The sequence below is a fragment of the Prionailurus viverrinus genome, chromosome B1 (genome assembly GCF_022837055.1).
Source record: "Prionailurus viverrinus isolate Anna chromosome B1, UM_Priviv_1.0, whole genome shotgun sequence".
NCBI lineage: Eukaryota > Metazoa > Chordata > Mammalia > Carnivora > Felidae > Prionailurus > Prionailurus viverrinus.
The window spans coordinates 134,612,653-134,627,086 of record NC_062564.1 but is presented as its reverse complement, the minus strand read 5'-3'; the positions used below and the strand labels follow the sequence as shown (position 1 = coordinate 134,627,086).

At 34.8% G+C, this 14,434-nt stretch overlaps 1 protein-coding gene across 6 annotated transcripts in view; it reads left to right on the top strand.

The window, feature by feature from the left end:
- The window catches only part of PTPN13 (protein tyrosine phosphatase non-receptor type 13), a 233,990-nt gene that overhangs the window by 144,427 nt on the left and 75,129 nt on the right, over positions 1-14,434 (top strand). For all 6 annotated transcript variants that reach the window (XM_047856949.1, XM_047856951.1, XM_047856948.1 and 3 more), the window contains 5 exons: positions 1,503-1,598; positions 2,219-2,312; positions 9,062-9,284; positions 12,420-12,494; positions 12,622-12,796. In XM_047856949.1, coding sequence (XP_047712905.1) covers positions 1,503-1,598; positions 2,219-2,312; positions 9,062-9,284; positions 12,420-12,494; positions 12,622-12,796 — 663 coding nt within the window. The remainder of the gene's footprint in view (positions 1-1,502; positions 1,599-2,218; positions 2,313-9,061; positions 9,285-12,419; positions 12,495-12,621; positions 12,797-14,434) is intronic.

Here is a 14,434-nt window from a genome sequence, read left to right as displayed (position 1 = left end):
TCATGGCTACATAAAGGGTGTCATGTGGTTTTTACTGACTCTTATCAGTAAATTCTTCATAGCAGAATTTCTTTACTCTTCTGAAGCTCCCGGCCACTGATTCCCAGGAGTAATGCACTTTTTCATTACCAGGAGTAAGGCAACTTCTGATATGAGTATCCTGGATTCCTTCTATATTTTCACTCTTTCCCTATTCATCATTTCTTTCTCTTATGAAGAAAAGGTTCTTTCTCCTTGCCAAACTGACCATCCATGTATGTTGGGGTGTTTTTCCATTTCCTGTCTCCTTCAGCACATTTTTTCATCAATTTTCCCCACTATCATTTGCAATTTCAGTCTTTCCCAATCTGCAGGCTTATTATCCACTGATTAACATCGTGCTCAGACGTTCCAATCTGCCACAAAGATTCAGATAACTCATTCAGTCGATTTTTTTTTTTACATTGAGTTTTTAAAGCCCTATTTAAATGTATTTTTGTATGTTTTGGGGAGTGGGTGGAGAGAGGTTTGTAGTTTCCATCTAATTCTAACAAGTGTATCTGTGACTTCACAATATGAAGAGCCACTGCTATAAATGTAGTCAGAGACCAGGTTGTTAAAGGCTTTGAATATCAAGCTAAGGAGTTTATAAACTGTATTTTGAAACTTTAAGAGATGATAGCAATATGCCCAGATTTTTATTTCTGGAAAGTTCACTCTCTGTAATGTGAATCATAATATGAAATGGGTAAGATTGCAGAAGAGGGAATCTAGGATACATGAAGTAGTCTAGACATGAGATGAATAGTGATCTATAACTGTGAGTATGAAGAAGAGGAATGAATTAGAAACATTTAGAAGATAGAATTTTTATTTTAATGTGATCCTACCCACCTAATACAGGGCACACACTGCACAACCCCACAAAGTACCCCCCACACACACACACTCCCAATGCTTATTCGTCTCATTCTGGTAGATCTAAACATCCTGTCTTCAATTAAGTATTTTTGTCCTTAAACATTTTAAATTATTTGAGCTTGGGACTGTATCTTTGGGTTTTCTATTCCTTTATAGCATGTAACACAGAGAATTACACAGTGACCTTTCAAAAACTGCTTAATGATGATGTTTATATAACATCCACTGTGTTCTAAGAGCTTTGCATATATCACTTCATCTGATGCTCGCAACAACACTACTAGGTGTACACTTTTATTATACCCCCATTTCAGCTGAAGATGAGTCACAGGAAGCTTCAGTTACCTTCTTAAGGTGTCACACACCTGGCAAGTAGTGAGCTGAGATTCAAACCCAGGCAATCTGGTGTCAGAGTCCAGGTTCTTAACCAGTATGCTAACCTGCCTCAAAATTGGAATCACGTTGTTTGAGTATCATCCAGCAATTGGTAAATTTAAAGCAATACATAAAATGTTCTAGTCTCATAAGAGTAAATGTAATATCTGATTTGTGTGGAACAGAAATGGATTTGCTTTCTAATGTTTTTCTTTTAATTCTTTTAGAACCAATTCGAAGATATAAAACTTACCACAGTGATATCTTTAGTACTTCCAGTGAAAGTCCATCTATTATTTCCTCTGAATCAGATTTCCGACAAGGTGAGAGGCATCTGAACAACCAAAATGTTTTTAAGAATCCATGAATTTTCAGGGGCACCTGGGTGGCTCAGTCAGTGGAGCATACGACTTCGGCTCAGGTCATGATCTCGCAGTCCGTGAGTTCGAGCCCCGCGTCGGGCTCTGTGCTGACAGCTCAGAGCCTGGAGCCTGTTTCAGATTCTGTATCTCCCTCTCTCTGACCCTCCTCCGTTCATGCTCTGTCTCTCTCTGTGTCAAAAATAAATAAACGTTAAAAAAAATTTTTTTTTTTAATCCATGAATGTTCTTCTTATTCAGTAGTGTTAAGATATAAGGTATCAAAAGAATAATTTTATATGAAATTTAAAAATTATAAAAAAGCTGCCAGTTACTCATTTTAACAGTATTATAGGAACTTAATAGCAGTTTCATCAAATAACAATATATTCATTTTCATAATAGGAAATAATTCACTGTCTTCAAAAATAACTTACCTCTGAAGAGTTTAATGACATTATATCATTAATTTGGTGGTATGAATATAATTTGTAAAAATTATCTTATGTATCTGCTCAGTGTTTTAGTTTTAAATAAGTTACTTTATATTTTTATTACCTGTGTTATTTTTTTTCATTCTTTAGTACGAAAAAGTGAAGCTTCAAAAAGGTTTGAGTCCAACAGTGGTCTCCCAGGGCTGGATGAAACCCCAGGTCAAGGCCCATCACAGAGACCAAGGTATGTGATAGGAAAAATAGTAATATATTTCCAGTGACACGTGGGTTTTTTTTCTTTGTTAGAATCAAGGAGAATTTTTGAAAATTACCCTTTTTTCTCTATTTTCTCCATTTTCCCTTTCCCTCCTCTTTTTAATTCTTGGAAATTCATTTAATTATGTGAAAGACATTGTAGTAGTTTGAGTTGTTGCATCTTTTAAAATTAGAATTGGCTCTGATTATTTATAGTCTGTGTTTGAAATTAAAATTGTTAATATGAATATAAAATCATTTATTAACAGGAAGTTCAGAAGGCATGGCATTAAGCATCTGTGAGAAGATAGTAAACCTTGATTTCTAAGACAATAATTTCTCTTTTGAAAGGTTGAATAGGCTCCACAAGCAGATTTTCAGAGAGTATTATTTGTTGAATGAATAATGAATAGGTAACTACTAAATAACCTATTATGTAAAAAGCTAATTATTCACTACATATTTACTGGCTTACAAGAGGTTAACTTGTGTTTTTTTGTTTTTGTTTTTGTTTTTAACTTGTGTTTTTTTTTTTTTAAGCCCAGTTTGGGCTGTTTAGAGTTTATTTTCATACTGAAATGGTTGACTTTCTAATAAGGTGTTAGGTATTATTCATGTGTTGGGCTTAGGGTGGTAGTATCATAGCTGTATATGGATTTACTTTGTTTAAAGCAAAAAGTGTCAAACCAGTAGTGAATATATTGTTGTGTATCCTTTTCACATGTGCACAGTTCCCTTACATGAATAAAGCATATTGTTAATGTTAAACATTAATTTGAAATTTATAAAAAGGTTGCTTTAGAATTTACTTAGAAACCACGCAAATCCTTTTAAATTTGATATCTCGGTTTGTTTAGTTCAGGTGCCACCATATACAAAAGAATCATTTGGAGATTAACAGAAACTTGCCCGTAAGCTAATTAATTCTGGTAGACACTGTTTCACACCCGTAAACTATTAATAGACCAGGTAACCCTAGCCATGTGATTAAAGCAGACAATTTATCTAGGGTTTAGAATCCAAGCAATTAATTACATTGCACTAAAGTAATTCCTTTCAGCATTCCATTTTTTATTAAATTTATGTCTTTTTCTCTTCTCTCTTATGTTTTTTTAAGATAGTCCATGATACTTTATTTACTTTGAGGAAAGCTCTAATAAGTATTCATTTACCTAAAGCTGTGTTATATTTGCATAATAGAATTTTATATTAATAAGACCCCATTGTGGTGAGACCCTGACTTAGTAATTTTGAACAAAGAGGTAAGAGACAAAAAGATTTATGTTTGGTATTATACATTTTCTTAAAGACACAAAAGCATTTGGAGATGAACAGCAGTAAGAAGCAAATATTGAAATGCACTAAGCTCTATGATGAATTGAGGGAGTCACTCCTATCTGTATATTTAATTTGGAGAAAATTTATATTAATAGTATGATGCCCTTTAGGTTGATGAAAAGCATGAGTAAAGATAACAACTGGAGAATTATTAAGCTTATGATATAAAAATTAATTGCTTTTATAGTTCATTTGTCAGTTATTTAAAAATATATTCCTCCAAATAAAATTAAGTCATTTTGTGAGCCTTATTTCAATTTTCTTGGTGAGTTACCTCAAAAGATTATGAGAGAACCTTAGTTCTGACTGATTTTATTTTTAGGGGATGTTAATTTTAAGACCACTTTAGCTTATAAAATTGTGTTCTAATGATAAACTATCTTTTAGTTCATACTTTAAGAGGAGAAAAAAACTCCATGTAGCATCCATAGCATCTCCATTAGATGAAAACATAATAAAAAATATTTCAAGAAGTAGATTGTTAAGTCTGTATATATTAAACTTGATGTAATATGCTAAACTCAACTTCTTTTAGACAAGTCTCACCCTCTTTTTCTGCCCACAGGAAAACACATTAACTAAAATACTCTAAATTCCTTATTCAAGCACAGAATTTTCTGAATGTATACAAAGGTTTCTGATAACATCCTTAGCGTGCTGGCACACAATTAGGAGGTCCTGTTTTGTTCTTTAGGTCATATATTTGTGAGATCTATAAATAGTGTTGTATTTTGACATGTTGCATGCTTCTTTATAAAAATTTCCATTCCCTTTAGCTAGAATTAAATGGAAAAACAGATCCAGGCAGTCTATTGATTTGTATCGTAAAGGGTGGGGGGAAATTAACAGGAAACTATGAGTCAGATGCAGCAGAATGAGTAATTTTTTGATTCTGAGTTATCAAAAGTGCCTTTCAGTGACCAAAAAGGATATTCAAAGCTATTTTCCAAAGAACATCTCTAAGTTTTTTCTGTGTTAACTTACAAAGTTCAGTTTATACGTAGTACAATTCCCATGGCTTCTGAACCTATTTGCTTGACAAGGTAGCCTGTTTTTCTGACTTAAAACAACCTGTTTATTCATTCCTAAATGATCCAGATTTTCTTAGTTTTGTTCTTTTGTTTGCTTTGTCTTTATTTTTGTTTTATTTTGGGTTTTTTGTTATTGTTTTTGGTTTTGTTTTTTTGTTGTTTTTTTTTTTTTTTGGTCTCAAACTTTTTAGCCTTTATAGAAACTTCAACCAGATATTGTGTTGAGAGAGATTAAATGATAATTAGTCATTTTGGCTACCTGTTTGTAGCTGTGGTATAAAATAATTTGAACAAGAAGGCCAATATAGTTGATGAAAATAACAGGTGTGAGTTAAAATGTCTAGATTCAAATTCTTATTATTATACTTGACCCCCTTAAGTGAGAGAGCCATAATATTATATTCTGTCATTTGCTCAAGAAATGATTCCTGTGAACGTACCATGTACTAGCAACTTTTAGGTACTGGAGATAAAACCATGAACAAGACCATAAAAAAAAAAAAAATCAGATAATGATGGTGCTTTGAAGAAAAATAAAGCATGCTAAGGGGATAGAGAGTGCACATAGAAGGAAACCATAAGCAAAATGAAAAGTCAACCTATTGAATGGGAGAAAATATTTATATGAAAATATCTGATAAGGGATCATAGCTAAAATATAAAGAAATTATACAACTCAACCCTCCCCCCCAAAAAAGCCAAATAATCCAATTTAAAAACCACAGTGCATATCATCTCATACCTGTTAGAATGGCTAAAATCAAAAACATAAGAAACAAGCATTGGCGAGGATATAGAGAAAAAGGAATCCTCAGGCACAGTTGCTAAGAATGTAAAATGGTGCAACCACTGTGGAAAACAGTGTGGAGGTTCCTCAAAAAATTAAAAAGGAACTATCATATGATTCAATAATTCCACTAGTGGATATGTACCCAAAGAAAATTAAAATATCAAATTTAAAAACATATATGCACCTGTATGTTTATTGCAACATTATTTATAATAGCCAAGATGGAAGCAACCCAAGTGCCCATCAGTAGATGAATAGGTAAAGAAAACACAGACACTCTCTCTCTCTATCTCTCATACACACACACACACACACACACACACACACACACACACACAATGAAATATTACTCAGCCATAAAAGAGAATGAGATCTTGCCATTTGCAACAACATGGATGGACCTAGAGGGTATTATGCTGAGTGAATTAAGAGAAAGACAGATACCATATGATTTCACTTATATATGGAATCTAAAAATCAAAACAAATGAACAAACACAAACAGACTTACTAATCAACAAACTGTTAATTGCCAAAGTGGGAAGGGATGAAGTAGGATTAGATAAAGAGGATTAAAAGGTATGGTCTTCCAGTTATAAAATAAATAAGTCACAGAAATGAAAAATACAGCATTGGGAATATACTTAGGAATATTGTAATAATGTTGTATGGTGATGACACTTAATGTGGTAAGATTGAATAATATAGAATTGTCACATCACTATGTTGTTCACCTGAAACTAATAAACCACTGTATATCAACTACACTTTTATAATTTAAAAAACTGTTTAAGAGAGAGCAGATACGTGCAAGCGGGGGAGGGGCAAAGGGAGGAAGAAAGAGAATTTTAAGTAGCTCCAACACCCAGCATGAGCCTGACACGTGGGACTCCATCTCACAGCCATGAGATCATGACCTCTGCTGAAATCAACAGTTGAATGCCTAACCACTGAGCCACCCAGGTGCCCCAATAATAAAATTTTTTTTCATTAAAAAATTCATTAAAAAAAAAAAAAAAGAGAAGGCAGGCTAAAAGGATAGAGAGTGCAGGGGTGTGATGTCCAAGTTCTGTTTTACATAGGTTGGGCAAGTAGAGAAGTCCTCTCCAAAGGGTTACATTTGAAGAGAAAACTATTTTAAGGGACAGTGTGAACTATGCAGATATCAGGAGGCAGAGGGTTCCTTCCAGACAAAAGAAATTACAAAAGTTAGAGGCCTTGAGGAAGCAGAGGTATGGGAGATGTGTTGCATGTTAGACTATTAGAGGAATACAGGAAGGACAGTGTGGGTGCAGCAGGATGAGTGAAGGGGGCAGAGTGGGTGGTAACCAGGACCCAAATCATGTCAGACCTCAGAAACTTAGGTGAGTATTTTAGATGTTATTCTAAGTTTAATGGGATGCCATTGGATGGCTTGAAAACCTAGATCTAATTTGCATTTTAATGGGATTACTCTGTTTTGTTCTGTGAAGAACAGATTAGAGCAAGAGACCAGTTAGGCAGTGATAGTAGTACATTTGGATGGATACAGCACAGACTAGTATGTTGGTGATAGAGAAGACTCAGATATAGATATTTTCAAGGTTCTGCCTATAGGATTTGCTACTCAATTGGACATGGGATTTGCAAGATAGAGGAATCAAGAATGATTCCCAGTTGTGTTGTAAGCAACCAGTTTGAAAAAAGGTTCGACATGGGGGAAAAATATCAAGAATCTGGTTTGAGACATATTAACCTAAGGATGGATATTAACATCCAAGTAAAACACTCACATAGGCAAATAGAATTGGAATTCAGAGGAGAGACTGGGTTATAGGAAAATATAAAGTAATTAAGGCCATGTAATTAGATGAGATCATGTAGGTATGGAGTATATATGGAGACTTGGAAAATCTGGAGGGCTGAGGGCTGTTGTAGTCTAACACTAGATTATAAACGAGGGAGGCGCCAGCAAAAGAGACTAAGGAGGAAGAGCCACTAAAGTAGAAGGAGAATAAAAAGAGCATGGACTTCCCAATGGGAAATGTCTTAAGAATTGGAAGGACTAAGCAACTATATCTTTTGGCACTTAGAAGTCAAGTAAAATGAAAATTGATAACTATCTTTTGGCTTTGACAGCAGAGGTCAGTCATTTTTGTGAACAGCTTCGGTGGAATAGTAGGGACTAAAACCATTGGTTTGAGTCTAAGAGACTGGGAGATGAAGTAGAGATAAAGCTTAAATAATTTGAAGAGATTTACTCTAAAAGACAGCAGGAAAAAAAATGGGATAGAGTCCAAAAGGGGTTGTAGAACCAAAGGAGGATTTTCTGTTCTGAGTAGGAAATAGTATATCATTTTTGTATACTAATGAAAATAACATAGTGTACAATGCATGTGAGGGGATAATTGCAGGAGCAACGTCTTTGAGTAGGAGAGGGGGTGGAATTTTATGCACAGTAGAGGTATTGGGCCCATGTGAGTGTGCAGGAGATGCATTGTTGTAACAGAAGAGAAGGCAGAATACATGGACGTAGATGTGGAAAGTTTGGTGGTAGAAGGATGAGGAAGTTATTTCCTGATTGCTTCTTATTTCACCAAGACAACTGGGGAAAGGTCATCAGTAGAGAAGGAGAGAGTATTTGAGCTTTGAAAAGAAAAGGGAAGGAAGAAGATATAAAATAGTTCTCTAAGAAAATGAGTTACCAGGCAGTGCTGAGAGCCCAATGAGATCAGTCAGCATGGTTCTGCAGTTTCAGGAGAGTTGAGATTGTTTGCAAAGGGGTGATTTTAATAATGGGCTTTGGAATTCAAGCAGGATAAGGGCAAAGAGATAACAGAAAGTGATGGAGTCAATGAATTATTTGAAGAAGGGTATTCGAAGTAGTGAGCTAAAAAGAAAAAGAAAAAAGACAAAAAAAGAAGGGATTATATGGAGAGGTCATTGGAGGATAGAAATAGACAGTTATTGTTTATAGGCAGCATGACCCTGGAAGTAGATGGCTGGCAGAAGTGGAGGAGGCCAGAGTGCTGGAGGACTTCTCAGTCTATGTGACACCACCTTAAATGATGACAGGAGCACTGGTGGAGAAGAGGACTGAGTCAGGCACTTAAATCTTTAATGAATAAGGGAGTGTTGATCAATAGGACAATAAATATCTACAGCAAAGCAGAGCAGTGGATTGAGTGATTTCATAGCATGTACTTCAGGGAGGCTGGGGGCTATTGTAGGTCAACAAGGGTCAGGAAGCTGATACAAGAATTAAGGGGAATCTCTATCCCATCTCCAGGCCCAGTGGTACATACAGGACTCTAAGAATAAAACAGCCCCATCTGAAGAGAATCACAGTGGAAGCAGTGTTCAGAGGATGCTAGAATGTTCAGAGAAGAGGTGGAACATATAGATCTACCCAATGAAAATGGGACAGCATACTATATCGATACATTAAAAAAGTAGGATTGAAATGTTACTGCACGGGTTCTTCTGAGATGACAAAATAAAATCTGTGTAAATTCTTGATATCTTACTTAACATGTTTTTTTTTCTTGATTAGACTTAAAATAATTATTTTCTTCCCAACCCTTTTCTCTTTTCTATATAGTAGACAATATGAAACACCCCTTGAAGGCAACTTAATTAATCAAGAGATTATGCTAAAACGGCAAGAAGAAGAAATGATGCAGCTGCAAGCCAGAATGGCCCTTAGACAGTCTCGGTTGAGCCTGTATCCAGGAGACACAATCAAAGCCTCTATGCTTGACATCAGCAGGGATCCCTTAAGAGAAATGGCCCTTGAAACAGCCATGACCCAAAGAAAACTGAGGGTAAGTTAATTCTCAGATTACTGCATTTAAACTTGGTCTCACAGGCTCTTAAAAATTGAGAACAAACTGAGGGTTGATGAGGGGTGGGAGGGAGTGGTGGGTGGGTGATGGGTATTTAAGAGGGCATTTTTTGGGATGAGCACTGGGTGTTGTATGGAAATCAATTTGACAATAAATTTCATTTAAAAAAATAAAATTAAATAAATAAATAAATAAAATTTATTTATGGAAAAAAAATAAAAAAAATAAACTTGGTCTCACAGGGAAATATTATGCAAAGTACTTTTTAAATTCTATAGGTGTCCTAAAGTTGCCTGTAGATGAAATTGAAATCCCATATTAATCTATTAGTGTTAAATATCATATTGGTTGATATTAAATATTTAGCTGTTTTCATGATTTCATTTTTAGAATAACATTAAATGGATTTATAATAACTGTGTATTTTAAAAGTATATTCATGATCCTTAAAGTCACCTAGATTTATTCAGCAATGTAGGAGATTATCTTTTAATATTAAGAAATTTATTATCCCACAAACCAAGATCAGGAACCGAGAACTAAATGTTGGTTCAGAAGCTCAAGAATGTTATCAAGTGCATTCAACCTTTCTGCTCTGCCATTTTCAGAATTTTGATAGCAATTTATTTTGTAGTCAAAAGATGACCACATTAGCTCCAAGTATCATATCTTTATATTACAATATTCAAAGACAAAAGGAACAAATCTGCATCTTGTATCAGTGGAGGATTTTTTAAATGTTCAGTTAGTTTATATTTTCTTTCAACATATGTCCTATATAATTTTATAAACATAAGCTCAAAATGAACAATTCTCTCATGTAAAATATCTTGAACATTTAACATTTTCTATAATATTATTGTTAATGGTTGTAAAATACTCCATTATGTGCCTTTATCATATACGGTGATTTCTTCAATCAGTTTCCAGTTATTGGACATGAAAAATATTTCTAATTTATTGTTGTTGCTATTGTAAGCAACGCTCTGATGAACATCCCTTTAGCTAAATCTTTGCACGTAATTTCCTCCAAATAGAATTGCCAAGTCAAAGGCCAACACCTTTTAGAACATTTGATATGTATTGTCGAATTGCCCCTCAAAAAGTTTGTACCAATTTATGCTTCCTGTGGTCATGCCTTTTCGCGATATTCTTACCTACTCTGGATACTGTCATTTTTTTATCATCATAAATTTGATAGGTGAGGCAGTATCTTTTTTTGTATTGTTCCTTCACAAATAACTCTTCAAACATGAAATAAATAGTAGTAAAAGTAATAAAATCTAGAGTGGATTTTTTCTCTTTAGCTCTGCACAAAGTGTGTTACCCCATTCTGTTTTGTTTTTTGTTGCTTGTTTCAAAGAATTGTCTTAAAAGCACATTTGTATGCCCTAGAGTTGAGAGAATTCAAATTTGTCATAGTTTTCTAAGGAGAAGAAATAGTATTGGGTAAAAATTGCATTGAACCACACATTCGAAGACTTGGTTTCTATTGCTAATAATGCTGTTAAATGACTTTAGGTCAATTTTTAAACCAGTTTGTGCCTTACTCATGCTAATTTTTAGAATGTGGAATTGGGTCATACTTTATAAGATATTGTCCAATTTTAAAGTTATTAGATTCTAATAAAACATAACTGAATTTATTTTAAGCTGAAAGGAAGAAACTCAATGAGGTCTCATCAATTTATGATTAGAACCAATACCTTTGTCAAAAGTAAGCACTAGGCAGAATATTGTACAATTTAGTTGGGTCTCCAATAATTAAAGGCATGCATAAAGCATAAAGAGCATATATATATATATATATATATATATATATATATATATATGCATATATAGAGCATAAAGAGCACACACACACACATATATATATATATACATATATGTGTGTGTGTGTGTGTGTGTGTGTGTGTGTGTATGCACAGTTCTAATGCAGAACTGTGGCTTACTAGAGATTCATAAATGGTATTCTTTCCCTTTAATTTTTTTCTGTTACTTTTGGTACAGACACACTTTAACTTGTTTATATACTGTTGCCTTAGTTGATCTGTATTAGATTCTGTGTTTCCCACAGCAGACTATTTTCATCTTTTCTGCTCTTTTTCTATTCTCGTTTAAAATGTGGCCTACCAATTGGTTCGTTGAGTATTAACAGGCACTTAATGTTAAAGTTTTACTTAAATGGTATCTGTCACATGTTCCACACTTGGTTAATTGGATAGAATTCCCACACCATGAAGCCAAAGAAGAAACCAAAAAAAAAAAAAAAAAAAAAAAAAAACCAAACAATAAAACTCTGGTAACCTTCATTAGTGCAAACACATGCATGTGCATTAACGCGAGCACACACGCATGCACACACACCACCTGTTGTCTTTGGCCTCAAGATAGCCCTTGTCCATTTGGACATAAGCTTTCAGTCTATTCTGAATCCTGCTCCCATCTAGAGTTTAAGTTATTTCCTCAACCAGTTATCCACTCTTGGCAAAACTTCTAGATATACAAGAGGTAAAGGAAAAGACTAGATTAAAAAGCAGTAAATGCAGTGTGTGGACTCCACTTTTGTCTCCCCCATCTCCCCCATCTTCTGAGACAATGTTTTCTCAGTAGAGGCAGCAGTTGGGGACAAAGACTGATGCCTTAATATCCCTAGTTGTCACTATTTAGACAAAAAGAAAAAAGACACAGTGTCACAGTGTTCCAAAAACATGATTACGAATAGATATGTATATTTTGTAATTACAAAGTACATGTTGTCCTTTAACTGTGATTTGTTTTAGAATACCTTAAATATCACTCTCTGAAACAAATGAAACTGTGTTCAATCACTTGACACATTAGCAGTACTAAACCGAATCCTTATCATGAACTTGATAACTGTATTACATCGGTAATTAAGACTACCACTGTGTTTGAGCATCTGAGTTTATCTAAAGGCCAAAAAAAGAAAAACTTATAAAACAGTATGAAGAAAGGCTTTACATTTGACATCACTGTCGAAGATGAAACTGAGGAAGAACTTCTGTTTATATTATTATTGTATTATTTTCCCTTTAAGGAAAGCACTAGAGTAAATGGTAAATACTGTTCATTCTGCCTATGTGATTGCAGAATTTCTTTGGCCCCGAGTTTGTGAAAATGACGATTGAACCCTTTATATCTTTGGATTTGCCACGATCTATCCTTGTAAGTAATAAAACCAATTTGTGTCACTCTTAGTATTTTCCGTAATGACTGTTTTAAAAAACAGTTAAAATTCTTATAATATTCATTTTAATAGATGTCCTTCCTTTTTTTTTTTTTTCAATTGTAGACCAAGAAAGGGAAGAATGAAGATAACCGAAGAAAAGTAAACATAATGCTTCTGAGTGGGCAGAGACTGGAACTGACTTGTGATACCAAAACTATATGTAAAGATGTGTTTGATATGGTTGTGGCCCACATTGGCTTAGTGGAACATCATTTGTTTGCTTTAGCTACCCTCAGAGGTACCAAGATATTTTAAGTTCAGGGTGTAGTATAGAAACTTGGCAACAAGCTGACTTCCATACCTGTTATTGCCCAACTTGTTTTGGGAAATATTAACTACATGAACATGTCAGCATTGAGAAGTGGAGTTAGGAACTCCCTTCTCCTAATTAGGTTCACTGTTTTAATAGCTGTGTCTTGTAGTGTCTTCTATACCTGACCATGAAGATTTTCCTTTAGCTCTCACTATACAAAAGTGGATTTTAATTATTCTGTTTTGGGGACCATTATATATGTCAATTGCCTACATATGTACTCTAGAAATTAAGTATCCTGCTAATCTGAATTTGAATATATAGCAGGATCCTGTTTCTGAATCCCCACTCACATCAACTTCTTCAGCCTACTACCCAAAAAGAAATATACAGTGTCTTTTTTAAATGTTTTCAGTACATGACTGCAAATGAGTCATTTTACATATTTTTTAAGCTTTATGTGCACTGAACTTTGAAACATTCACAGTGGGCTCAGAGCACAGCTTCAGTAGAAACCACTCCTATTGGGTCGCCTGGATGGCTCAGTCTTGAGCATCCAGCTTCGGCTCAGGTTGTGATCTCACAGTTCATGAGTTCAAGCCCCACAGTAGGGCTCGCTGCTATCAGTATGGAGCCTGCTTTGGATCCTCTGTCCCCACAGCGCCCCCTCTGCTCCTCCCCTGCTTGCACTCTCTCTCTCTCAAAAAATAAAACATTTAGGGGTGCCTGGGTAGCTCATTCGGTTAAGCATCCAACTCTTGGTTTTGGCTCAGGTCATGATCTCACAGTTTCATGGGTTCGAGCCCCTCATCCTGCTCTGCACTGATGGTGCAGAGCCTGCTTGGAATGCTCCCGCTCTCGCTCCCGCTCTCGCTCCCGCTCTCGCTCCCGCTCTCGCTCCCGCTCTCGCTCCCGCTCTCGCTCCCGCTCTCGCTCCCGCTCTCGCTCCCGCTCTCGCTCCCGCTCTCGCTCCCGCTCTCTCTGCCCCTCCCCCACTCACACTGTCTGTGTTTCTCAAAATAAATAAACTTAATTTAAAAAAAAATTTTTTTAAAAAGAAACCATTCCTATTTATCAGTTCGAATTTCCATAGCTGCTGCTTGCTTTGGAGTTGGGCTTTAATAAATGCTTCTTTAATAAATCATTATATTTATAAGTCACTCTTTAATATTTTATATTCCTATTTACCTCAAAATTTCACTTAGCTTAGACAACAGAGTACTATAAATTACAATTAAGGATCAAATTATCCTGAAACCCTACAAGATCAGGATAATGTCTTCTTTGTCACAAAAGAAATGTTTTCTTCAACTTAGTTTTTGAATTCTTGTTTCTTAAAAACTAATAATTCACTTGGTAGAGTCATCCAATAAATATTCAATTAGTGCCTACTAATGTTCTGTCACTTTACTAGTTGTAATTTTGGACTAATCAGGTGACACCATTCACATGAATAATTAACCAGAATTTCTATTTATAATACATTAATTTCTTAAACATTCTGGACAAGTCAGATTTTATTGAATAATTTTTACTTGGAAAATCAATAATATTTAAATGAATTAAAAATAGAAATAAAATGATGAGTATTGTTTCTCCTAGGTTTCGGTTGGAAGCTCAATA